The sequence below is a fragment of the Bombus impatiens genome, unplaced genomic scaffold (genome assembly GCF_000188095.3).
Source record: "Bombus impatiens unplaced genomic scaffold, BIMP_2.2 scf_0670, whole genome shotgun sequence".
Classification (NCBI taxonomy): domain Eukaryota; kingdom Metazoa; phylum Arthropoda; class Insecta; order Hymenoptera; family Apidae; genus Bombus; species Bombus impatiens.
The window spans coordinates 52,762-79,489 of NT_177089.1; the positions used below are offsets into that span (position 1 = coordinate 52,762).

A 26,728-nucleotide genomic window follows, 5' to 3' on the forward strand; every position below is an offset into this window, starting at 1 on the left:
TCCATAAATGATCGTTTATTGACAATGAGAATCTACAATTGACTTTTGATGGAACGTAGAACAAGAAACGATTTTTCATGTGGATGGTACAAGAGTGATCAGAATGATAATGTAGGTGAAAATGGTCACGAAGAAAGACAGCCATTCAATGATGGCAGCGAAATGTCTCCACGACGATTCCTTCGGTTCTCTTCCAGATTTTGGTAAGTCTGAATTATCCTCGCCTTCTCCGCCCAATATTCCCGTGGTAGACAATTTGGAATCGTCGTCAGTAAGAATAAGAAAACGCCCAGCTCTGTTACTCAAGATGAACGATGTGGTCGTAGAGATCCAATAGGGCATCTCGATACTCATTTCTTGCATTTTACGGAGTGCAGCGGTTAAAACTAAGGCGAACACGGCTAAAGCTAATGAATCTCGGTAGTACAGTACTGAAAGAACAAGTATTTGATCTGTTACGATTATTACGTTGATTACAAGATGAGTTGCCGGCAAGCAAAGAGCAGGATATCTACTTTGATAGTCTAATAGAATATTTCAATGTGACGGACGTGGTAGAATGGTTGGATAAGATATTTGCATGAGTTATGCGAATGTAGAATGGAATTATATTTCAGTAGTATTATATGTAGCTAGCATTATGTAACAAATACTTACATATATTTGGAGGATTGATACCATTGTGAGGTAGCTGCCAATGCAAATCGAACATACAAAGTATATGGCAGATTAAGTTCACACCGGCCACAGCCATTCTTTCCGTTGATCTCGAATCCAACCAAAGTACAGTTAACGTAAGTAACATCATCGCTATAGCAGGTGTGATATACGTAGTATGCATTACACCATAATGCCGACTTATAGCGAACTCATAAACGATCATCGGATAAGTATCGTTTGGACAGCATTTATATTTCCTTAATACTTTGTACGCGTTTAATACTTTGAAATCCCACTCGGTATTATTCGCGAACCCATCCATTTGGAACTATCAAATCACGTAAGATTAAATATTAACGTCATAGATATTAATCCTTCATAGACATAGAACAAACTGGGACGTCTGCGTCCCACGTCCAATTCTTTTATTATTCTAAGCTTTTAAAAATTCTGGAATATTTATTGAAGCTTGTACTATGTTACACAATCGGTTTTCAGGTAAAATGATTAAAATGTTTCCCGGGACAATTAAAGATTCGCTTGGAAGAAATTCACAAATGAAATTTCACTCGGTGTACGAGCGACTTAGGTTGCCTACGAAGAATTAATATCAATTATTTAAGATATCATAAATTTTCTCGAATTTCGCTCAAGGAGTCTATCAAAATTCTATTGCCTTATTTCGCTAGCTTTAGAATTTCGAAAATATTTATGAAAATTGGAACTATTTCAACTCAATACCAATTACCGCTTTCTTGTCTAGATTAAAATTCACTTCCTCCCCCGAATGAGACCACGAACCAAAATTAATTCGACACCGATGCGTGTCGTAGGGCCATGAAGCAAAGTCTGTGGCGCATTTAGCAACGTGCATCACCGATGGTACACAGCTAACCGATCCTGTGTTGAAGACCAAACATGTCGTCGGTGGTATACCGGTCTGGTCGAACATCATATCACCACTATATAAAAGAAATGAGATATTTAATGATTAACAGACCGGTACAGATAGATACCTACAAACGATAACCTTACATATATTTATATCTTTTATTTCGGTCAAAAGGAAATTAAGTTCAAGAAAAATTAATATTCTAGCGCTTCTAATGCTTATAATTGAAATATCGATGATTTTTCAAAATCGGAGAGCACAAGATGAGTGGAAGATTCTATTTTAATAAAAGGACCAATCTTGATTTCGTATTCCAATTAAAATTCATATTTTCGATGTCAATTCCTATTATTCTAAGATTTTTGAGAATGCTTGAGAATATTTTTTGAGAAATGTAATGACGATCATTCTGTTGCTTACGAATTATAAACGGAAATATCAGGAATCCAAATGCTATCGCTTCGTACGTGAATAAAATTGATTCCATCAAAGTCACTGGGCTTCCAAGACAGATGAGCGTCGTTCCAAACCTACAAAGAAAAGTGTTTGAATTCTTCTATGAGAAATACAATAAATAAGTAAGTAAATTAAAGAATAAACGTCACTTACGAGCGTCATCCAACTGTGCAGTGTCATTCTGCCATTCCAATCATCCTAGAGACCGATTCCAGCAAATAATAACACAGACGTACAATAAGATCGAGATCTTTAGATTGTGAACAATTTAAATAATTTTGAAAAAATATATTTTCTATTTTAATCGACGCTTACGAAATCCAGGATTTTTGGTAGTAGTTGCATGGTGACGTTGTTGGCAACTTGATGAGACAGAGTCGGTCGAATACTATTATCATATTCACAAAATAGGAACCTCTTCAACCTCAACATTGGCGGGACGGTGTCATGACTTTTGCAATTGTATGCAAGTTCGACATCCTCGATGAAAGCAATTGCTGAGACAGTATTTGGAATCGAAATGAAACTTTTTGAATGGCAGAACTCTGAAGTAGTAGGGTTGTAATAATAAGATCCTCATAAATCTCACGAACAATAAAAAAAGTAACAAGGAGTAATTATAATATTAAAATAATAATTTGACGAATTTTGTTAATATTAACAGAGAACGAAAATTAAATTTACAAATTACTTAATAGTGGATCTTTCAACGATTTGGTTACCACTAAAAACATCCATACATTACGTAAAACTGAATTTTTAAAATGATCGTGGCTGTTATTATTAAAGCATGAAGCTTATTATCATCTTAAACGATGGGCCTTTGTATCTTTTTGAAAGATTCAGAATTCGAACTAAATATAATATGTTCCTTCATACCACTAAAGTTGTTAACATTTATTTTTAAACAGAATGATAGTAAAACACCGGATAGAAAAATTCTGACTATTATTCTAGAATAATATCAAGAAAAATCATAGACAGAACACAATTTTTATAATTTTTTATTTCCTGTCTTAAGTTAAAAGAGAGAGGTGACAGCGATAATCGATGACACTTTACCCGAATTATAGCCAAGAAGAAGGAAGCATCCAAGCACCGTTTGTATTCTCATTTTGATTGAAATGAGCCAACAGCCATCAGTCGACTGAACGATTTCTCGTTCGTAGCAGAACGATTATCAGACGCCCCGTGAAATTCGAAGCTACAGATACGCGAGACGCCCCCAGGGTGGTTCAATACTTTTCAAATATTTTCAGATAGAGTAATAATAACGAGAGAATTCACTATACACAAGCAGTCTGACTAGCCGACAGAATTTTCGATGAGTTTATTCAACCGTGTTCCAGAAGAGTTATCGTTTTCATTGTACGATGATTCGAAGCATAATTTCTAAAATACTTTCGCGATCAATCACATCATACTCGCATTGTATAGGATTAAATTCACTTCTTCTGATCATATTATCCATTAAACAAATAATAACTCCTCTTATCAAATCAAAATAAATATTTCGAAAGTCTTCTTATTTCAAAAACACAAAATTCCATTTAACAAACGATAAAGTAACACATTCTATTAAAACAAAGACTCGGTTCATTCATGTACATGTAGTCTGTTAACTATGCATCATATCCATTCAATGTAAAAAATTGTACAACATATAATATAAGTTTATTTGAAAGATAAAGAGAAAAACACGAGCAACTTCGTGTATTTCAATATATTTTAAAGAGTACAAATGTACTATATAGAGAACATTTTAACCATGGAAAACAGTATAACAAACATATTAATACTACGGTAGAAATCTCTATAATAGCCTTCATAACAAAAAGGTTAACATCCTAGTCGCGATATCCGGCGGAACAAGTTCCCTCATTGTTGGAATGAGTTCATCGCTACAGTTTCTCCCGTACGTGCTTACAATACCGATAAAGTAGCTATTTGGACATGCGTAGTACTACGTTTTCTTTTATATACAACCTACACGCGCTGAACACCAGTCTGCCGCGCGTCTTCGTGCGACCGGACAGTAGTTGTGTAAATATATTTTTCCTCTGGCCATCGAAATCAATTGGAACAATACGTGAACGAATCGAGTGAAGGATCAGGATCGAATTGCTGGGAAAAATATGAAATACATCGGGGCACTCGACGTGGGCACTACTACCGTGCGTTTTCATATAATCGACGAAGAAGCGAACACGATTGCTTCCTCAGCGGAGAAGGTTCGTTATGTTTATTATCAGCTTTCACTTAAGATCAACGAAGAGATATAGATCTGCTGACAACGTTCATAGTTTTTGATTTCTAACAAACGAAATTTATAACAGTTTGTTAGAAGATTTATTTCAGAGCGTGATAAATAATGAAGCGAGTATGATAGATTTTGATGATTGGAAGAATTATTTGGAGGATCTTAGACTTTTTTTTGAACCTCTTCGTTCGATAGTGATCACGTAATTCAGTGTCGTTGCTTATCTTGTATTAACAAGTTTCTTATTTTCTAACTGGGACAGGTATTCTAGAGCGAACCTTAAGTCTTAAATTACAAATTCAAGTTGAAAAGTCAGAAATACACAGAAATGTTGAACTAACTTTCAAGTCAATATGCAACTATATGGATGAATCGATAGCGATAGATTATACAGGAGTGTCTTATTCTCACACATGTAAGAAACTATTTAAAATATTAATAATTCGTGTACACGTGTACATGCTTGCGATAAGCATTCATACATTGATAATATGTGCATAAACGGAGCATACATTTTTTACTGTTGGTGTTACGATGTGTTATCACGTAACAGCTTCTTTTACATAAGATAAAGCATTTTATATCTAAAGACTGTTTCTTGACTACCTTAGCTAATAGAAAAGGTAATAACCTTATCAATCTCTCGATTACGTATCACTGACAAAAAAAAATAAAGCTATTGAGTGATACAACCGAATCGATTAATTAAAATTTTAAAATATTTCCAGAATACACAATATATTAGTTACACGCAACAGCGATTCGGAAGAACAGTATCTCAATCATAGCAACAACTGTATAATTATATCCTCCGTTGGAAAGAAACACTTGCCATAATAACACGAATAATTCTATTTATATCATAGTATGTTATAATTACTTATCTATCATCTTTAAATCGCTATCATCAATACGAAAGAAGATATTCAACTAAAAATAGTCCATCGCATTTAAACAGCAGATAGAATATTATAATATTGAGATATGAATGGTAATTGTAAAGGAACGATTTAAACATTTTAAATAAACAAATAAAGAAAAAAAATGTATAAAAATATGTGAAAGTAATATGTTACAAATAGAGAAATTCTTCTAGCTTAGAAGATTACAAATCGGAAGATGTTACATAAATAATACAAAGAATTACTAATGACCTTCTCACTTTGATCTCTGCTTACGTAGTAATATAAATCGAATAAATTTTCCCGTGTTATTTTTCTATTCAGAATTTATCATGACTGTAATTCTCTCTTACTTTTAACGAAATTGTCGTTCGTCGTTTAAATGGATGAAGCGGTTTTGACGGTATTACATTCTGTCTACATTTGCTTTCTTGTCGCAGATGAGTCGTGACAATATGATATCAACAATGGAAGATCCTGATGATTTAACGATATCACACGTTCTTAGATGCGTCATTAATTACATTATGACAATATTGTATTTGTCGCTGGCAACTGCTTTTTGAAAAGATAACGTGTCAGTAAATGTGTGTTGGCATTACTTTGTCGTTATTTACCAGCTTTTACCCGCGACAAAATATATTAAATTATAAAAAGACTCGATTTCAGAACAAACACGACGTAAACAATAACCATCGTTGCTTGATCTCTACAAATAATCTGCATATAAAATTTTTATTCAAAATATTCAAATTTCTATTATCCGAGCTAGTATAGGATACAGTTTCAGTTATATAAACACATATTCTTATAAGGGACATATTAATATATAATATTATAATATGGAAGTCACAGGTGGAAAATATGCTAATTCAATCATGAATAAAATTTACAAGATTCATTTAATTAGTGACATAGAAAGGCGAACGAACTTATTACGCGATCTAACGCAACTAAAACGTCTAATTCCTTTATTCTTTTAAATACCAGGTTCAACTTTTATATCCAAAGCCGGGCTTCGTAGAAATAGATCCAGACAAGCTATGGACGATCATCGTGAACGTAATAAAGAACACTTTAAAAGGTAAGCTTTAGTGATCGAATAGAACATTGTAGTATCGAAGAATCGAAATTATTTTTTTCTTTTATTGCTCTAGAGGCCAAAGTGGACCCGGAATCGATCGTTGGTATCGGTATTTCCACGCAACGAGGTAGCTTTACGACATGGAACTCGAAAGATGGAAAACATTATCACAAGCCAGTATAACCAACCATTCATTATGCATTTCTGTAGTTTTTTTTTATAAATGTTCGAACGTTTTATTTTACGTTTCAGCTTTATCACGTGGAAAGATCTACGTGCTGACAGCATAGTGAAGCAATGGAACTCGTCGTTGACGATAAGAGGATTGCGAATAGGATCGTACATTTTGCACAAGATTCTGGGCGAAAAACGATTCTTGTTGATGAGTGTTTTTAAATTCCTGAATACACAGGTTCTTGTCTCCTTTAAATTTTCACAAAATTACGTGCCTTCTTTGCATCTTGACATTATTCTTTTCATAATAGTTTAGAAAAAGAAAATTTTGTCTGCTTCCGAATGGAACGTGAAGTACGAATTCTGAATGAAAGATGAAAAATGAGAATTGTAATCACTTCGTTTTCAACGATTGATCTACTATTTTCATTTTCGGTAATTATGCTCAAAAGCGAGCCTCATCTCCGATGATCTTGACCTTGAGATATATTGTAAAAGGGAAAGATTCTGAGCAACGTGCACTTCTTCTTTTGGACCTCCCCATCTCCCATGAAATCTAATCCAACTTACCACTATTATCGCAATACTACACAAATGCAATTTCATCTTTAAACGCCATATAGTTTGGAGTAAATTTAATCTAACAATATAATCTAACCGTTTTCTTTTTCTCGTAATTTTTAAAACAAGATCGTCCCACACCTGGGACAAAGTGCATGTTGCTCAGGACCCTCCCCTTTACGATATATTCGAAATTCAACACAATGGGAGTTGAAGCCTCTTCTTATGCATAATTGTCTCGTTTTCAATCGATTTTGAATCCTGCTGATCACTTAAATCTGAGTTAGTCTTCTGTAATCGAAATTTTATTTGCTTATTGAAAAGAAATGTTATAACTGTGTATGTACATTGCTATTTTTCACTCTGTTATGAATGAAAGATTATCCTAATATAATGATAGAATACAGTAGTATAGAGTGATAGGAAATAAAATAATATTCAGAACACGTAGACGGTTATGAAATTTTGATTTACATATCGTTTATTTTTTGCTACTTGTTTTGCGATGCAACTTAGATAACTCTAAGGTTATTGTGGGCTCTGCAAAACGTGCCAGGTTTGCAGGAGGCGGCGAACGACGGAAACGCCTTATTTGGAAGCATTGATTGTTGGCTTTTGTATAAACTTACGGGTATTCATTTCAACATTATATTTTAAAAGCATATATTTATTTTAAACGAGTAAAAACAGTTCATTTTATTATTTATTTAGAACGTTCAAGACAATTCAGTTTACCAAGACTTTGTTTCAATTTAATTATTAACTATACTTGTTTTAACTTTTAATATCGTCACACCAAGACGTATTATCTTAAAACGATGAAATAAAAAGAGAATCGATGAGAATAAGTAACTTTCTTATTTATATGTAGTAGCATCTTTGAAATAATGTATTTTTTCTATAGGAAAACACGTGACAGACGTTTCGAGCGCAGCAGCAACTGGACTTTTCGATCCATTTCTTATGACTTGGTCTGACCTAATGATGAGACTTCTGGGAATTCCATGTAATATGTTTCCGGAAGTAGTTGATACCAGTAGGAATTTTGGCGTTATCCCAAAGGACATATTTGGTGTTGAAATTCCTATATTTTGCTCAGTAAGTTGTACTTTATTTTACTTGTAACTTTATTGTAACTTGTAACTTTATTTTAGAAGTTGAAACGGCCGAACAGTTCTCAATATCAGATATTTTGTTTATAATAATGTAATTTTTTAACAATGTAATTTGAAACAGATGGCAGATCAATCGGCCTCGCTGTTTGGTTCCGGATGCATGCAGCCTGGAGATTTGAAAATTACTCTGGGAACTGGGACCTTTATGAATGTGAACTCAGGAAGAAAATTACATGCTTCGGTCGCAGGTGATTTTTCCATTAGAATAATTAATTGTTTTATTTATTTCTAGCAGAATAATATCGTTAAAAATCGCAGAACACAAACAGATGAGATTATTCTGCAGTCATGCTTCTAGAAAAAGAATAGACAATCTAAGTATTAGTAAATTTAAAAGATAAATGGAATCATGATTTTTAATCTTTTTCTCAATAGGTTTGTATCCTGTGGTCGGATGGCAGATAGGCGATGAATTAGTATACATGATAGAAGGTGCATGGAACGACACTGGAACTATTGTCGAATGGGCCAAAAATATAGGTAATTTCTCTTAACGAAATTTTCGAGTACATCCACACTGTCATTCGCAAGTAATATGATCTGAAGTAATACGATCTAAATTGGTTAACAAATCGTTGGAATTTTAAAGACTTAGTTCGTTTCAGGTATAATCGACAATCTTGCTGAAACAGCGAAAATTGCAAACTCAGTAAACGACTCCGATGGAGTATATTTTATTCCCGCATTTAGCGGTTTACACGTAAGTTCAATGCTTTAAAAATCATGTTCATAAAAATGAAGAAGTTTTAATTCGATGAAATCGATTGGATTAAGAAAATTCCTTACAATTTATTTACAGATTCCAATAAATGATTACACAGCAGCAGCAGGTTTTATAGGCATAAAACCTACTACAAATAAAAGTCACATTATTCGATCGTTGTTAGAAAGCATCGTTTTCGGAATAATGCAACTTTTCTACGTACTAGGCGAAGAAACTAACTTCACTCATCAGAAAATACGGTTAGCAACGAATTCCTTATGAAAATCACGTTAGACATGAAAAGAATATCCAAAAAATTTGAAATATGCACTAACAATACTTCCTATTATTGTGTTAATTTTAATTCTGCTTTGCTATTCTTGTCATAGGATCGATGGTGGAGTGTCAGCAAACGATTTTGTGTTGCAATTATTAGCCGACCTAACAGGTCTTGACGTAGAACGAGGGACAACCACGGAGATGTCTATTTTAGGAGTGGCATTTCTCGCTGGTTTACAATGCGGTATGTAAATTGCTAGACCGCATTGAACTCTCTACAACTAGAATCCTTGTATCATAAATAGCCACAACAATAACTTGAAATGGTCTACCATGTTCGACTTGTATTTTTCATTATTCTGTTCCTCATTCTTACACAAATTTAACCCAAACTATTGTGATCACATATGTTAGTATCGTGGTCACATCGGTTAGAAACTGAGCCATAAATTAAATTGTATCTGTTTGAAACGTAGTATTATACGATGCAAAATCTAGCATAACATGCCTTTTATTCTACTTTCGCACCGTACAATAATGGAGAAAGTTCGAAACAGTGCGCTTATTTAATCGCACTTTCTCGCGTAATACAAAATGTAGAGAGGCTAATAACGTGAAACTATATTATTTCTTTCCTCTCCTACGTTCACTGATAACCCTTCTGCTTTCCATTTTAATTATATTAACTTTAATTATACTTTAATTATTCGCTTATTTAGGCGTATGGAAGAACAGAGAGGATGTAGAAAAACTTCGAAAAACAGCAAGGATATTCCATCCAAATAAAGAGAACATGATTCGTTATCAACCGATAATTGCTCAATGGAAACAAGCTCTCGAAAGATTCGGCCGATGGTATTCTCGAGATTCGTAATTGACATTAAGTACATAACAAACGAAAAAGAAAACGTTGTACGAGTGAAAAATACATTAAGAAATGCGATATCCTGTGACAGCAAAAATTTATTAATAATATACTTGCATATTGATATTTGTATACTGTCGTAATAAAACTTGTATTTTTATTAAAAAAAAGCAATATAATATTCCTTTAAATCCACAAGAAAATAATCACGGTTCTAAAAAATAAATATATCCCTGTTCAATTACACATTCTATTCGTAACAAATATTTTAGTGAAAGAATTCATTATTATTTAAAAAAATTAAAAATTTCCTATATGTCCATACCTAATTGGAAATAGTATTGAATTGTCATATCTACATATATACTTAACAAAAATTGCAGTTACACGCTTGATGAAAATGGTACGAAAATTCTCGGCATACTTCTATATTTTACTTCTGTGCGCCTTTATTTTAAAATTAGTAGATATACGTCCGACAAAAGTTGCTCGTATCGTATTAACAAAAAAGACAGGAGAAACGTTTAAATTATTAATTTGGTTCGAGAAAAGTCGGGCCGATCGAACGAAGGTTAAAGGTAATATGCCTGACATTGAGGATGGGTGGTCCTGAACGCATAAGAAAATTATATATTAGTCTGCGAAGTGAAGACATTTTATACTGATATTTGTGTGATTTTTCATGGAAACTTCACCTGTGATATTAAAGATTTCCATTGCGTTAAATGCACTTTCACATTCTGGTTAAATTTTTATTTTTCTGACACGACCCACTTGTCCACGTGTTTCATGAGAATACGAAATTACCAAATTGAAGATTCGTAAGAGTTTCAAATAAGATATAACTTGATCTGAAAATTAATGCTGATTCAAAATCTAATTCGAGTAGTCGAGGAATAAGAATTTATCTTACAGAAATATGTCCGAATCATTTTTAAAGATATATTTTTTCCTCTAAATTTTGATCGATTCGATAGTTTTTATCGTAAAGCAGCTTGAAATAAATCAACATTGATATTTTTAGAAAGTTGAATAAACCAGTTTTCTAATATTATTATACAATTATGGCGGAGATTGCGTGATAGACTTTCCCGATTACGTTTACTTCATACAAGTTTGTCCGCACAGGATACATCTGCATCCGCAGAGAAAGTGCCAAAGAAAGTGAACCGAGAAGTCACATTTCACGAACGATCTAGGAAAGTAGGAAATAAAAACGTGCAACTCACTGGAAGAAAGACAACCTCTAATTTAAAGATTGAGCTGGAGAAATTGCGTCGCATTAATTTATTTACATTTCTTAATTTTGCAGCTTAAAATGTCGGCAAGAGCATCTTAAAGTATTTTCTTATTCGAATAATGTCAAATAACTCACACCTGAATGCTATTAATGCAAATTCATTCGCATATTATTTAGTTTAAATATTATTCTACTCCAAGAATTCACAAATTTTACTTCATTGTTATCTTACTATTATCTATTATCGAAACCGAATGAAGCTTGTTAACGTTTAACGTTGAAAATATCGATCCAAATACTCGGACGATAATCGCCGATACGGCGTTTGTATGCAAATAAGCACGACCTCGACTTTTTAAATTCAGCGTAATGTTTCTAATGAAGTTCCAGTTCCCACCAGTCGTTCTATCATTATAGAAATCGACATTCAGTCCTTGATTTTCATCGATTACGTTTGAACGATCGATCGCGCGACGATATTCCCCACAGTACCTCAACAATAATCATCGCATGTTTGTTGGAAAAGTGTACTGGAAAATTACTTGCAACGCATAAGCTTCCCATAATAAACCGTGAAATATGACTGATCAACAAAAATCAGCTATGGTGAGTACAATATTCGCATAGTATGGATTCAAACCTTATGATATTTTCTTCTTTCGTTCAGGAATTCGCTAACAATCCACCTTATCAGTTAATTTTTAATAAATATGATAAAGTCGATCGATCACGCTACCTTTTTCTTTATAAGACAAATCTGAGTAATTGAAAACGACGGTTTATCATCATCGTCACGTTACATAAACAATAAAAAAAAATGTGACGATATTGGTAAATAAGGAAAAAGTCAAAAAATGCAAAAAGTCGTGTTATTCAAAATAAAATATTGTGAGTGCAAATATAATCTATATCTACGATTAAAAAAGAGAAGCTTCTTGAATTTTTATGAAAAACGCGGCAAGAAAAATTGTTCAGGGTCAAATCGAAGAGAACTAATAACACGATATTCTGATTTAACGAAACCGGCAAGTCATCGCATTTGAAAAAGTAAGCTTAAAATAGAATGACTTGTTCTGGTCATTAAATTCTTCAAAACTCGTGTATGTTTCGATCACGAGAGATCGTTTGACATTTATTTAGATAGTTTGCATATGTTAATTTGTTTCTGTACCAATGAATCTCATATTCCTAACAAAATTAGTGGCATTGTCAATTGTATCTTCCGTTCGCATAATGTCGTATAATTTCAATTTAGATGAGATGGACAGTTATGAATAATAAAATTGAAAATAGTTGATAATCGGAGAATACAAGGAAATAATGAAACGTTTAAATTGAAGCGTTGTGACAAAGAAAGGGAATTTATCGAGAAAGCAAAAATAACTTGGTGTGATAGACATATCGAAGGAAATAATTTAAAGAAGAAACAGTGATGAACTGCGGAAGATAAAAGATTTTTATGAAAAATGAGAGAAAAATCTGAAATGAAACGGAAACGTTTCAGATTCTTTTAAAATTAAGAATAAAATATCTTCATGAATTTAATTATTTTCGCTACAAAATTACAAACAACATTTTAATAATGGCGTTGAAGTCAGAGGAATATAAATTATAAATGATGAATGTTGAATATTAAATTTTGATTCTATTAACAAATTATATTATTTCAGCAATAACTTAATTGGCTATTGTAAGTTGGCATAGTAAGTTGATAAGGAAGTCATTAAGCTTGAATGAAATATAATGGATAGAATATTATTAAAACAAAATATGAAAATAACATATAGTTCAATTCCCGTCTACTATTTGTTATAATTAAATACATGTATATACAATATATTGAAATGTATGGAATTTGTATTTTAACAGCACTGTTTTATTTGTGCTTAAATTTCTACGATACGGCAAATCAATATACCTGCTTTTGAGCAAAGCATTCGTTTCAGAGAAAGGAAAAGTAAAAGTAGGCTGGTCACGTGGGTATTTCTTAGCACTTTCGTACAAATTATTTATATCGAATTGTTTATATTGGTTATTTTAAGACGTTTCGTATCTGGAACTGTTCCACATTTCTTCGTTTTCTTTATTTTTCTTTATTTCTTTATTTTTCTTTATTTTTTATTTCCATGTATCTTCACCTTTTTAATATAAAGTAGAAAAAAAGAACAAATTACTCTTAAAACTATATTTAATTGCATGCTTAACAAATATTGTAGTACCCTAAAAACAAAGCGAAACTTCGAGAAGAAGAAAAAGACAAACAAAAATTTAGATAGCGATTATCGTAAATTCCTCGTCTTCGACCTCTCATGTTTGTATAGCTAATTCTTTTCTTATGTTCCGAACATCATTCTCAAATGGAATTGCCATCGTGAAAATTTCATCGTTAGAACCACCAATCCTTTTACTTTATTTTCTATCGCGGAACCCGTTCGAAAAGGATACTTCTCTATTCAGTCGTGATACAGCTGTATGAAAGGCAACTTCGTCTTTTCGACATTCGTAACATGACTAGTTAAAGATCTTGGAGGCGCGATTATTTCGTAAGTGCTTTTGCAATTAATTACGTCTGTGTTACGCTTTAAGAAGTATTTCCTACTACTGATAACCACTTGATTTCATCGTTGGAAAAATTTCGCGTTAATGGTAAACTATGTACGGTGTAATTTAACTGACAAAAAGATCAGTTACATAAACTTGAATTTAGTTTGAAGCAATTAATGTTTCGAACAATTATTGAGTCGTGTGTTTATGTACATATGAACAAGAATCATATATGTATACGTTTACAGAAACCTTTTATGTGAATATACCATGTGTGTTAATAGGAAACATTTTTCAATTTCATTAACACTGTAATGACTATTCTGATCAGATTGGTGAGATCGAAAATAAAACTGAAAATTTGCAGCTTCAAAAAATTCGTTCACGAAATAAGAGAAAACGACTGTTAAAACGATCAAAATTACCGTGCGTATTAATAACGATGGATTAACTACATTTCCTACGCACCAGATGACGAAATTGTAATACTTTGTTCCGTTCCTAAGCCTCAGATAAAATATTTTTTTTCTATGAAATATTGATCACTTGGGATTATCTCGAGTGACTACATAATTTGAATATTCTGATTCAGCAAATGTAATGTTCTTATGATTAGAACAGAAATCAAAATAAAAAGTACGCAACTAAGTTCTCAACTATTGTTAACAATAAGATTTATCGATCGTTAAGTCTCTTATCTACGATAATGTTACGAACCTTAAATAATATAAAAATATCGAAACTTATCAATTTAAATAATAGATTGTTTGGTTCTGTGATATGTAAACTTCGCTAATATGCTAATTGATACGGTTATTTTCAGAGAGAAGTGGTGCTTGAAATGAGTGATACGAATGGAGAACCAATTCGTCCCAAGTTACAGAATATAACGCCAGTCGTAGAAGAGCACCGGATCGATATAGAGTCAGAATTACCAGACGACGACAAGTCCAGTGAGTGATCTCGATTAACATTATTATTATTAATCTTTCATTCCTCGTTCTTCGTATCTTCATCCATATAATATATAATGATATATGGTAATAAATAAATATAATAATCGAGATGATTAATGATATGGTTTTACGAAGGCTTTAAAAAGATCCAACGATGATAAATCGATAAATTTGAAAGTGATTATTTTTGAGACCACGAAGTAAAATTTAACAAATGTGAATATATAATTCATTGCCTTAGGTTCCACGTCGCATTAAATTATAAGAAAATTCTTCATTGTATTATTTAATGAATAATTATTACGATGTTTCGACTTTTGGACGTCGATCGAGTAAGATCAATCTGTCTATGACGAATAAAATATAGTTAATGAAAATAAACTTGTTTAACAGTATTTCTTACGCGGAGCAATTTAATTGTAGTTATGATTATCATATACTGGAGGCCAGTATAAAATTACTTCTTATATATATTATATAATGGGAATACTCATTCCTTTATCTCTTTTATTTAATGGGTCCTAGAGAAAAATGGTGTAAGCAACAAAATCTTTAATTTTGCATTAGACAAAACTGTGAATAAAGCTAAATTTCAATATTTCTATAAGGAAAAACAATCGGTATGCTTCCAACATTGAAACATTTAGACTTTTCTATAATTATTATTTCTTTTAGTATAAGAAAGAGAAATCTCAAAGAAATATTAATTCCAATTTTTATTCTATTATAATTTCGATTCATACCTGTAATAGTTAAAAAATAAATTCGCAACAGAATTGTCAAAATAATATAAATAAATCTTCGTGCATCGTTTTTCTTTCTGCTTTCTTCAATGAAATTTGCTTTCATTTGTTTCTTAAGTCCAATTTGATAAAATCGAATTATCTGTGTTACGTGTCAATCCAATACGTTTGTGTAAGAGACGACAGGAGCGATGTCATTTCTATAAAATACGGTGCTGAGTTTCAACAGTTCCAACACTTCGAGGACGTATAAATTATTCTGTAAATCACTGATCCACGCTAAACACATATCTATCTTTAAACTTTCTTGACTGTCCATCTGTATGATTTTCGAACCAGCTGAAAGTTGCCACAGCTCTCTTATTAAGCAACGCATCATTACGTAGTAACGTAAAGCCGTAATACGTGAAGCTATGCAATGCGGAACTTGTTTCGATTTTTATAATATACTGTACTAAATTGTGCTAGTGGTTTTAGATATCGGTAATGGGATAAATTTTGCAGAAAAGAGCTACACAGAGCCAAAAAAAAAAAAAAAACGAAACTTAAATATAAATGTATTTCGTCTACTAAATATTATAACAAATACTCTACTATGGGTGTCTTACAAATTTTTTAATATTCTACGCATTCTGTACACCTTTGAACTTTTAACTTTCTCATAAATGTCCAACTCCAAGAGTCCTATACCATCTATTAAGATCTTAACATATTAAGTGTAGTAGATAAGGAGGGAAATTTAAGTAAGGATAACGTAATTAAAAAATATAACGTCGATCTCAGAAATTTGTTTACTTCGTCTCTAAGCAGCGGTAAACGCCAAGCTTTGTTATTATTAACTACAAACTCTAGATCTTTGATCGAATTTTTATCATAAATCTCCTCTATTATATATCTTTTAACAATTTCAAAAATTCGATCAAAAATCTAGTCTTATCGAAAGTTAAGAATTACTACTCCCGCGAATTTATTAAAAATCGTCATGTTTCAAAATTTTACTTGGCATTTTGAATTTTAAGAACCGACGAATATATATTCAGAATATTTTATCTCCGAATACCATCGGGCTTTTTCGCAGGCGCGAGTATCAAGGCGCTATGAGAAGGTATAAAAGCGCATGAAAACTTGTTCCAGTAGATTTGTTGCACAATTACGTTCATAGATCTGTCAGCGATAGAACCTAATCGTTTGTGCGCGGTCAGTTCAGTGATCATCTAGACATTGAAGAAAATATATAAGATAAGAGAAATATATGTGACTTTAGTTCTATTAAAGTGCGTATACCTAACGATAGTACACAAGTAACAGTGTTTCATAAATATATTTGCAACTGAAAGGTGAGTGGCAGAGAACCATTTTTTAAACTTTAGAACAGTAGGAATTCTATCATAGATGTAAAATGATTAAGCAATGAATAAATATTGCAAATTTGTTTATTCGAATTCCTTGTTCAAATAATTGAACGTTGAAAGTAATCACCTTCTTCACATTTTTATGCTATTTGAAAAATTGTCTGCCTTATATATATTCATACTAAGAGTGTATTATGTGTTTTTAAAGACTAGTTATCTTGCATGAGTTGGAAATACGTTGACGTTTTATTTATTTTCTTCCTGTACGTAGCGTATTACGCAAGAACTTTTAACAAATCAAACACTTGTAGTATTGCTCTATTATCTCAATATATGAAAATGCTAGTGAGCTAGACGTATCTGCTTATTTATATATACAGTACTGAACATAAGTATTGGCACGCCTACAGACGGAATAATCTTCTTTAAATTCTACCAAACAACTTAGGTTTCTTTGAGAAGTTAGAGTTAAAAGGATTAGTTTATTAAATGATATGCAACAAAAAATGCGTAGAAAAAATTACAATTGGTTGAAACCATGATGGAAATAATAAAGGTCCTTTTCTATAATTTTTTTATCTGAACTTATAACGAACATTTGAAAAATACTATATTTATATAATTGTTATAAATTACAAACGGTTTTCATCAATGGAAAATCTCAGTTTCCCACGATCTTCTGCCTATAACTATAATAAATCTAAAGATTTGTACATTTTTTGATGCCTGTAGCTTGTTATTGCATCAACCGAATTCAATAATATTTTCATTATAGGTTCAGATAAAAAAGTTGTAAAAAATAACCTTTATTTTACCGATCAATTACAATTGTCTTAAAATTTAAGAATAAAACCTTTCCTTCTCTCTATTTTTTCTCAACTCTTTAATAAACTAATTTTTCTAATTTCTCAAAAAGATTCAAATCGTTTAGTCCAATCTTAAAAAAGTTTTAAAAGTTGTACCAACACTTATGCTTGGTATTGTATATGCATTATATGATAATTGTGTTAAAATTTCATATTCCTGCGTAATTATCGGACTTTTTGTGCCTTCAAGGAAAAAAGCGATACAGATCGTCGCAAATCGAAGAATAGGATAGCAATAAAATATGAGCTGTGTAAAAATTACGGTGGAACCGTCAGTAAAGTTTTACAATAATGTTAATGGTATGAATTTTATGAAAAAATATGATGCACCGTAGTATGTTCTGGCGCACATCTTTCTTTTTGTTGTTTTATGTTTCTTTACTAACCTGTCACAAAATTTGAATTTCGCGCGCGAGCGATCGCAAGAAAACGCGCTTATAATTCTGTTCAGCTATATACTTCGATAATTCTGTCGTAACTACTTAAATTTATCGTACAATAGCATAAAACAATATATTTGCTATATTCATCGCTCACGTATATTGAAAACAAATTGGCGATGACTAAAATTAAGATCTACCTTCGATTAACAGAAATCTGAAAGTAAAGTTAGGAAATTCTTATTTATTCATTCATTCAAAGAGTGAAAATTGCATTTTTAGTCAGCTTAATAATAAAGTCAAATTCCTAAGTTTTCGATAAAACAAATATCAATTGAGATTGGGTTAATAAACATACCGTAAAATTAACCTTTACTCAGAATTTCAAGATTAAAATTTGTTACATCATATTATATTTATCGTAACGTCCAAGTTTATGAAAGTAATCATAAATCTCAATTAAACCGTTCTTTTAAAACATGATGCTGACATTCCATTGACTCTCAGATTGACTTTATTTACAACGTAAAAAATAGAAAATTATTTTTTACATGAAATACAAGACAAGGCATCTAACTTCATAATTTCGAATTACTCGAAAATTACTTACTGTACGAAGAAATGTTTCAAATAAAAGTTCAGTAACGAAAGTACATGATTTGATACTGTAATTTATTTTTCGACAAATGGACGCGAAAAATTATTCTTCGAAATATAATTTCATTTAAAAGACAACCTCACTTTGACACCATTCAGCTTTTGAAAGATTTCTTCATACAGTAAGTAATGTTTTAGTTGCTTTTTATCTGATTGCAAAGTGTAAATTAATTTTTATTTGTATTCTATTGTAAATTAAATCACTACAAAAGATAATAATTAGTTTTCAAAAGAATTGTTCAATAGTAATCATTATTACCTTGACAAGTTTAGTCTTCGTGACTTAATATACAGATATCTTTCCTTAATAAACAGAACATTTCTCCAAGCAAAATTTATCTTTTCTGAATCGGTAAAACAGTAACAATAATGTGATAAAAGTGCGACAAATATGACTGTATTCCTAGAATGTATTCTGACAACTATGGACCTTCCTCAGAAAATCTCAAATCTACTTCCGTTAACTTCTTTTGCGTTTATCATTCCACGCGATAACAAAGACGATCATATTACACATTCATAAAAATAAAAATAATTTTAATAATACCGTATTTAAACAAACTCTTTTGTTTAAAAAATTATAATAAATGTATTTATGTAGAAATTATACTAAAAGATAGGAGTATAATTTTTACTTAATAAAATCCCATATTTTAAAATGTTCTAGAACGTAATGTAATATGTAAATGAATATTTATATGAGAATGTAATAAAAGAGGTAGATATTTTTATTTCTGATGACTACCAATTTCGGTGATTGAATCGAATTTCTGCATTCACTGCTAAAAACTGTAGAGGGCATACCAAAGCAATCCCAGAACCTCTGCTTCACACGATCGGTATTTCAGAATATATAACATAAAGTGAGATAAAAGCACTCAACAGTATTAAATCTATCCTGTATTTCGTCCATGATTATTCTTTCCTCATTGCTTCACACAAAAACAAACGTGCTTGTTCAAAATTAAGTTTATTTTTATTCATCAGAGGACAAGTATATATGTACGTATATCTACATATATGATAAAAATAAGTTTAAATTCTTTCAATTTTAATTTTTTACTATTTTTAAAACATGTTCAGTTCTAATTATATTAGTAATTTTTTATTGTATTAATTTTTAATTAATAATAAGTATTTGTACGGAGATTCGGCACAATCAAATAACATTAATTATATTAGAAATATTTCTTCTGTACTTTATTATTGAAGATTTTTATCTATGCAATATAACGTTTTATTGTAAATCCACGTGTCTAAAATGTGTACAGGAAGATAGATATCATTACTTCCAAGAATTGATTCATGGTTTCACTTGCATAATTTAACATTTTATGATTCAATAAACTACGACTGTTGAAGCATAAACATACTTCCATCCTCACCTTCTATATAGTAATATACAATAAATATTTTTGATAATATTGAGATTTATTATAATTTTTTATCATAGATATTAAATAGCATAAGAACTAAAAATATTATACACAAGTTAAGAATATTAAATAAGTCTATTAGCGTATATGACGAATATTTTTTATTTCCGTACAAGTGTGTAATGCGCTATACGTATCTAAGTTTTATTTGTCGACGCTGATATCTTAATATGTATTCAAAGATGGAATTGCTTCGATCCTGTATTATTATAATACAGACATATCTGATTTATAGTCAAACTATAATCTCGAACCATTTATTATTCGAATGAATACGTTCTGTTTCACGTATTTTAAACTTTTTTAATTATATACATGTACATATGTAATTAGTTCTTTTTCAATTGCTTCACATAATCATATTTTTAAGCTGGTTTTATCAAATTTTGGATGTTATAAATAATAATAATAATATGGAATTGTGTTACAGTATATGTGAGAAATATTCAAATAATAATTCTTTTAATATATTACTGTACTATAATATACTTACAGAAATAAAATAATTTAAATATATCCTTCATTATTTACATTTATGAAAATATAAAAGTTTATTTTATATTTATGCATTATAATTTCTGCTATATTATAAATAATATTATATCATATATATTATAATATTTATTATTATATTATAATAAGAGATATACATAGTAACTATTATTATTATATATATTATATATTATATAGTCATTTATTTCTTCTGATTCTAGCACAAACTAAGAGGAAAATGACAGATTATGCAAATGTAAGTACACTGATTTGTTATTCTATTTCACAGAATAAAAAATTTATGTATCAAATTCTCCAGAAAAATATAAAAATAAAAAATTTCTTATTATGTACTTAAATCTACAATTTTTTTGTAGCTTGTTGAACGCACACGAAATGTATTTCTTAGTGGTAAAACAAGACCACTAGAATGGAGATTAAAACAATTAAAACAAGCACAACTTATGATAAAAGAATGCGAACAAGAAATTGCATCTGCTCTTGCTAGTGATCTGCACAAAGTTTGTATAATAACTATCCATTATATTTTACGTTCAAGTTCATAAATAATGGATTTCTTCCTTTGTAGTCTAAATTTGAATCTCTTACAACAGAAGTAATATTTACAGAAGGAGAAATCAAAGATTTGCTTACACATCTCAAGGAATGGTCAGCTGATGAAAAAGTATCTTCGATATTTTGTAACTTTTTATGCGAATCTAACTATCTTATTTAAATGGATAAATATATAATTCAACTATTTGTATCTTTTAGCCTCCAAAGGCAATAGTCAACATATTGGACAAGGTTGAAATTAAAAAAGATCCGTTTGGTGTGGTTCTTGTTATAGGACCATGGAATTATCCTTTCCAGCTATGTGTAGTTCCTTTAATGGGTGCAATAGCTGCTGGTAACTGTGTTATTCTTAAACCATCAGAAATATCCTCTGCCACATCAAAAGTTCTTGCAAAAATTATTCCAAAATATTTAGATCAAGTATGTACTCCAAATGAATTCTAATAGGAAAATGATTCTGAAATAATCAAAAAAAGATATAAGCATTTCTCACTATGTCGTAAAATAATATTGCACGTTCTAGGAATGTATTCATGTAGTGCTAGGAGGTGTTCCTGAAACAACAGAACTACTTAAACACAGATTCGATTACATCTTTTATACAGGTTCAACTACAGTTGGAAAAATTATTCGCAATGCGGCGAATAAATTCTTAACGCCAGTGACATTAGAACTAGGTGGTAAAAGGTATATTCATTAATATACTCTCAGTATACTATAGCACACTTCATAATATAAAAGTGATAAATAAATGCATTAATTTACAGCCCTGTATATATAGATAATACGGCGAATTTAGAAGTAAGCGTGAAAAGAATACTTTGGGGCAAGTGTGTTAATGGTGGACAAACATGTATTGCACCTGATTACGTACTGTGTACTGAGGAAATTCAAAATAAATTCATAAAAAAGGCAAAGGAGGTTCTCAAAGAATGGTATGGTGATAATCCCAAAGAAAGTCCAGATTTAACACGTATAATTAACGAACAACATTATAAGTAAGATTTTTATTATTTTTTATATATATATATATATATATATATATATATATATATATCCTATAATTTCACATTATATTGCATTCTATGAAATCTCATATTTTTACAGACGTCTCGTAAAATACTTAAATAATGGCAAAATAGCACTTGGAGGTGATTGTGATTCTAATGAAAAATATATCTCGCCAACTATACTCGTTGATGTCAAGCCTACGGATCCTGTCATGCAAGATGAAATATTCGGTCCAATATTACCATTTGTAAACATAAATAACGCTTACGAAGCAATTAACTTCATAAATAGTCGGTGAGTTCTTTACAAATAAATCTTTTCAATAATAAACATGCATAAAAATGTTCTACTAATAAAAATGCACAGAAATATTTTTTAATGTTTATAAACTTCTAAAATTATATGCACACTGAAGATTTATTCAATTTCATAAATTTCGTTAAAATATTTTATAAAGCAAATAACAAGAAATAATATATGGCAATTAATTCTTTACGTCTAGAGAAACCCCACTCGTACTATATATTTTTTCCAAGGACAGGAAAGTTCAAGATTTATTAATAACTCAAACTCGTAGTGGAAATGTAGGAGTAAATGACACGATAATGCAATATTGTGGTGAGTTAGGATATTAAGTGAAGAATGCTAGACTTTTTGCTAGTATATGGAATGAAGCTGTAAAATTTGTTTCAGCCCTTACAAATCCTTATTTTATCTAATATGTATTTATATTGGGGTTTTCTGTTGTGGTTATCGAATAATGTGCACATTGGTAATCGTCAAATATTAGGGATGGTATAGGTATATTTTTACGCGTATTGGGGCCTTTTTAGATATTAATAGAATACCTGTTGAATAGAATACCTAGTATATATTGTTCATTGTATATGTTCCATCCATACCGCTTTTCAAAATGGTGAAGGCATAAGATCCATAATCCCATATGAATATTTCATATTACCTAGTAAACCAAGGTGAAAGTTTGTCCTAATTTTATAAATATTAATTGCATTAAAAATGATTATCCACTCATATATTTCTCCTATGCTACAATTTGTTAAATTCTAATTAAATTACACTTAGATTCCCTGTATATTTGAAATTTTTTGTAAATAACATCTTTGAAATTGCATTCCATGATAGTACACATATAATATTGGTAATAGTAATTGTAAAATTCTTACTATACTTTAATGTTTATAATTCTTTGTAATTCGCTACAACCACTTGTACTAAACTTGCACTTGTAAATATAATACAAGGATTCAAATAGTTTGAATTCCCTACAGATCTTCAATTACAATTTCACTTGCTAATTCATAAATTGTGACATATTCTATACAGGGAGAAGCCATTATCATTATACATATTTAGTACTGAAGAGAAGACTGTATCGATATTTCTTGAAAATACAAGCAGCGGTAGTGTTTGTGTTAATGATGTAATAATGCATGTCACAGGTATCTTGATACAAATATACGTCTAGATATTTTTGTGTAATGTTTACACTTATGCATGTTTGCATGTATTGTTTTATGTTTGCGTATATTCGATAATTCCACAAAAATCGGGACTCAGGTGTTGCAATTATGCATTGGTAAAAACGACTCCGTTCGTCGAAATTGAAAGCTCAGATGTCTCCGATATAGAAAAGGACAACACAAGTGAAAGAGAAAGAAGGACTGAGAGTCAAAACGTTCGGCAATATATAAAACATAAAAGATCCGTGACAAGCTAAGACCTTTTTTTAACCAAAAAAATCAAACTTTCTGGAGAAAAATCAAAGATCTGGAAAATATGATAGTAAATGTTTAATTTAAAAAAGATTAAAAATAAAAAAGTTTTACTTCTGGATTGGATTCTAAATATATTGTCTCAGTGATATTTGACATTCAATCATTACACTACTCGACCGCCACGGGCCGTCGACTTCTCAGTGCGTCAGGGGACCTCGCTCCCGTAGTAGGAATGACGACTGTGCAATTATGTAAAAAATCTTTTTATGCAATTATCGAATATTTCCTGTATATATATATATATATATATATATACATACATATATACATACACACACAATAATTTTATATTGTACATATGTTTGTACTTTGTGTATATAATATCATAATATATTATGATATATTTTATATTTAATATTTAATGTATGAACATTAAATATCTGTCTTTCAGTTGACACTTTACCGTTTGGTGGTGTTGGTAATTCTGGTATGGGAGCCTACCATGGAAGATATACATATGATACTTTCGTGCACAAAAAAGGCTGCCTTATTAAAAATTTTAATAAGTTAGGAGAAACATTGGCATCGTAAGCAGCATTCTATAAAATTATATTGTACATAATCTAGCATAGGAATAAATTTGTAGAGAAATAACTATTGCTTGTAATTTATTGCAGATGCCGTTATCCGCCATATTCCGACAAGAAGTTGACTTTCATAGAATTTTTATTGGCAAAACGGCCTGATATACCGGGAATTAAATACGTTCCACATCTTTTAGCATTCGGTTTGGGAATTCTTGTCACATATGGTATTTCAACTGCTTTAAAGGTATATAAACCGAAGCGTATTTAGTGCACATATTAATCTATATTCGTAACAATTTGAACTATTATACATCACCGCACAAAATATTCGCCGCACAATGTATGCAAACTTTATAGTCGTAGAATTAATTTGTGGAAACTTAAATGTTGTAAATGGCTGAATGTTCCATTTTCATTCTAACTCAAGTGATTTACTATTGAAAACTTATGATCTTAAAGAATAGTTTATGCTTGAAATGATTTATGATAGTTAAATTTCAAAATCACATTTCGTTAAATTTTTATACATGTTTTTTTTATATGCTTCCATATAAAAATGTTTATTATGATCTATAATTAAAACGCCGCGAAACAACACGCACATTTAACGAATATTATCATTTATTATGTTAACACAACTACTGACGGCTCAATAAAGGCAATAAGTGTTGCTATATAAATCACCATTATTTTGTTCTTTCCTAATAATTAACTAACATACGAAAATACTTTTTCAGGTTCAAGAAGAAAATTATTAATGGACTTCTCACAATACTGTTACAAAAACTTGTTATCAATTACAAATTTCAGAACGTTATTTACGTATAATTTTTACCTATTCGTATTCTAAATTCGTACGTGTTTGCAACGAGTAAGAGAACTTTTAAATATTAAAATAAAAATCAAATACATTTCTGCAAAAATTTAGCTTTAGAGCTTATATACTTACACACGTATAAAATTTTAATAATCGCTATTTTAATATTATTAATACTGTACAAGTTACTAGAAGATAAATTAGCACAAAAGTTGTTCTTAAAAAAATCGTGTTTTTATGACATAATTCTTTCTTAAATATTTTATAGATAACTTGAGCTTCCACAATAACACATTGTATTTTTTAAAGATTACAGTAAGATTTATCAGTATATAAATTTGCCATAGTGTATATAGAATGTATAATGTGCAAAAATGTTGCCATAATGTTAAATAAATATATAAAAACCCCTACCATTTCACTATTTTTATTAGAATTATATATAATCCGATAAATAATAAATGTACTGTTTATAACATAACAATACATATGAATATATATTGCAAATAAAGTACACATAAAATAGTTAGCATGTAATAAGTATTGAATACGTATCGAGATAATATAAAAAATTTAATCTTCTTTTTAAGAAAAAGTACTTTTTACTAATTTCTTTGAATTACTTCTTTATGTGATAGTTAATATAAGAAAATAAATATGTATACTATATAAGACTGACGCGGACAATACAGAAAATAAAACGTTTGTGCATGAAAAAAGGTATTCATATATTTATTGATAATAAAGTCTTTAGTGTACATTATATATTATCAAAGATTTGTTCATACGTGTAATTAACACATTTTTGAAAATACTAGCTTTGTTTTTGCTTATAGTGTAATGTATTATATACACATTCCGTAACATCTATCGAAGATTCAAATTCAGTATCAGCATCTCAAATATTTATTAATAATATATCCAATATGGTATCGAAGTACTTTTTCAAATCTTACTGACCATGGCAGTTCATCTGCATAAATATATTTATAAACCAAAAGGTTAACATAAATCACAGTTCAAATTCTTACCACTGAACTATTGCTTCCAAGTAACTGACATTTCTCCCCCTTGAGTATTATCACGCTGTGGACTCTGTAACAGTATTAAAAAAATATTAACACTTTTTAATTTTTATCCTACCATAAAATTTAAATAGAATGAATATAATTACTTTAACTTGAATCTGTTGCTTCAACATCGCAGCCCTTAAGATTAACATGCGCGTACGTCTCTGATATTCTTTTCCGACGCTCATAGATTTCTCGAAAGTTGTACTACGTTGATCGACATCCTTTGCATATAGAATCTAAGTATACATAAC

General features: G+C 30.5%; 4 protein-coding genes across 17 annotated transcripts in view; 2 read left to right on the top strand and 2 right to left on the bottom strand.

The window, feature by feature from the left end:
• On the bottom strand, nt 1-18,273 carry LOC112211998 (neuronal acetylcholine receptor subunit alpha-3). Of its 3 annotated transcripts, none has more exons than XM_024370172.2 (7): nt 18,250-18,273; nt 2,324-2,505; nt 2,162-2,206; nt 1,973-2,082; nt 1,409-1,622; nt 658-988; nt 1-431 (listed from the first exon to the last, which is right to left on the bottom strand). In XM_024370172.2, the coding sequence occupies exons 2-7, from the start codon at nt 2,438-2,440 to the stop codon at nt 76-78; spliced, it is 1,173 nt and encodes a 390-aa protein (XP_024225940.1). In that variant the 5' UTR covers nt 2,441-2,505; nt 18,250-18,273; the 3' UTR covers nt 1-75. The 3 variants fall into 3 exon arrangements, with proteins under 3 accessions (XP_024225940.1, XP_024225941.1, XP_024225939.1); XM_024370173.1 differs by lacking the exon at nt 18,250-18,273 and adding an exon at nt 5,423-5,441; XM_024370171.2 differs by lacking the exon at nt 18,250-18,273 and adding an exon at nt 3,071-3,353.
• Nucleotides 3,996-10,056, top strand: LOC100744859 (putative glycerol kinase 5). Of its 2 annotated transcripts, none has more exons than XM_003492293.4 (12): nt 3,996-4,239; nt 6,161-6,254; nt 6,328-6,427; nt 6,507-6,666; nt 7,506-7,620; nt 7,894-8,087; nt 8,226-8,352; nt 8,540-8,644; nt 8,770-8,864; nt 8,964-9,127; nt 9,257-9,390; nt 9,866-10,056. In XM_003492293.4, exons 1-12 carry the CDS (start codon nt 4,144-4,146, stop codon nt 10,018-10,020), a joined length of 1,539 nt encoding a protein of 512 aa, XP_003492341.1. In that variant the 5' UTR covers nt 3,996-4,143; the 3' UTR covers nt 10,021-10,056. The 2 variants fall into 2 exon arrangements, with proteins under 2 accessions (XP_003492341.1, XP_024225937.1); XM_024370169.2 differs by lacking the exon at nt 3,996-4,239 and adding an exon at nt 4,616-4,683 and having other exon boundaries at nt 6,328-6,431.
• LOC100744980 (aldehyde dehydrogenase, dimeric NADP-preferring) lies at nt 11,693-25,820 on the top strand. 9 transcript variants are annotated; one of them, XR_002947356.2, is made up of 14 exons: nt 11,693-11,857; nt 14,619-14,748; nt 20,899-20,933; nt 21,055-21,198; nt 21,267-21,362; nt 21,452-21,673; nt 21,777-21,940; nt 22,021-22,251; nt 22,361-22,558; nt 22,767-22,882; nt 23,609-23,724; nt 24,452-24,587; nt 24,678-24,831; nt 25,325-25,811. XR_002947356.2 is itself a non-coding variant. In XM_012389936.3 (13 exons), exons 1-13 carry the CDS (start codon nt 11,831-11,833, stop codon nt 25,343-25,345), a joined length of 1,674 nt encoding a protein of 557 aa, XP_012245359.1. In that variant the 5' UTR covers nt 11,693-11,830; the 3' UTR covers nt 25,346-25,820. The 9 variants fall into 9 exon arrangements, 8 of the variants coding, with proteins under 8 accessions (XP_012245359.1, XP_012245357.1, XP_012245356.1 ...); XM_012389936.3 differs by lacking the exon at nt 22,767-22,882 and having other exon boundaries at nt 25,325-25,820; XM_012389935.3 differs by lacking the exon at nt 23,609-23,724 and having other exon boundaries at nt 11,695-11,857; nt 25,325-25,820.
• The window catches only part of LOC100745104 (COP9 signalosome complex subunit 1), an 8,088-nt gene continuing 2,895 nt past the window's right edge, over nt 21,536-26,728 (bottom strand). For 2 of the 3 annotated variants that reach the window (XM_012389944.3, XM_012389945.3), the window contains exons 5-7: nt 26,579-26,713; nt 26,436-26,499; nt 26,112-26,377 (exon numbers count right to left, since the gene is read on the bottom strand). In XM_012389944.3, coding sequence (XP_012245367.1) covers nt 26,443-26,499; nt 26,579-26,713 — 192 coding nt within the window. In that variant the 3' untranslated portion in view covers nt 26,112-26,377; nt 26,436-26,442. Of the gene's footprint in view, nt 21,711-26,111; nt 26,378-26,435; nt 26,500-26,578; nt 26,714-26,728 lie in introns of those variants that run through there. The other variant, XM_024370170.2, reaches the window with a different exon arrangement.

What these genes read in the sequence shown, in the direction of transcription:
- LOC112211998 (XM_024370171.2), bottom strand. Translation starts at nt 3,122, where the DNA reads ATGAGAATACAAACGGTGCTTGGATGCTTCCTTCTTCTTGGCTATAAT. An exon ending in TACCAAAAATCCTGGATTTC is followed by an intron (nt 2,207 to 2,323) that starts GTAAGCGTCGAT and finishes ATCGGTCTCTAG; the next exon opens with GATGATTGGAATGGCAGAAT. An exon ending in TATCAATCCTCCAAATATAT is followed by an intron (nt 432 to 657) that starts GTAAGTATTTGT and finishes TTGTTCTTTCAG; the next exon opens with TACTGTACTACCGAGATTCA.
- LOC100744859 (XM_003492293.4), top strand. Translation starts at nt 4,144, where the DNA reads ATGAAATACATCGGGGCACTCGACGTGGGCACTACTACCGTGCGTTTT. An exon ending in AATAAAGAACACTTTAAAAG is followed by an intron (nt 6,255 to 6,327) that starts GTAAGCTTTAGT and finishes TTATTGCTCTAG; the next exon opens with AGGCCAAAGTGGACCCGGAA. An exon ending in CCGCATTTAGCGGTTTACAC is followed by an intron (nt 8,865 to 8,963) that starts GTAAGTTCAATG and finishes ATTTATTTACAG; the next exon opens with ATTCCAATAAATGATTACAC.
- LOC100744980 (XM_012389934.3), top strand. Translation starts at nt 11,831, where the DNA reads ATGACTGATCAACAAAAATCAGCTATG. An exon ending in TTCCAAAATATTTAGATCAA is followed by an intron (nt 21,674 to 21,776) that starts GTATGTACTCCA and finishes TGCACGTTCTAG; the next exon opens with GAATGTATTCATGTAGTGCT. An exon ending in TTAGAACTAGGTGGTAAAAG is followed by an intron (nt 21,941 to 22,020) that starts GTATATTCATTA and finishes ATTAATTTACAG; the next exon opens with CCCTGTATATATAGATAATA.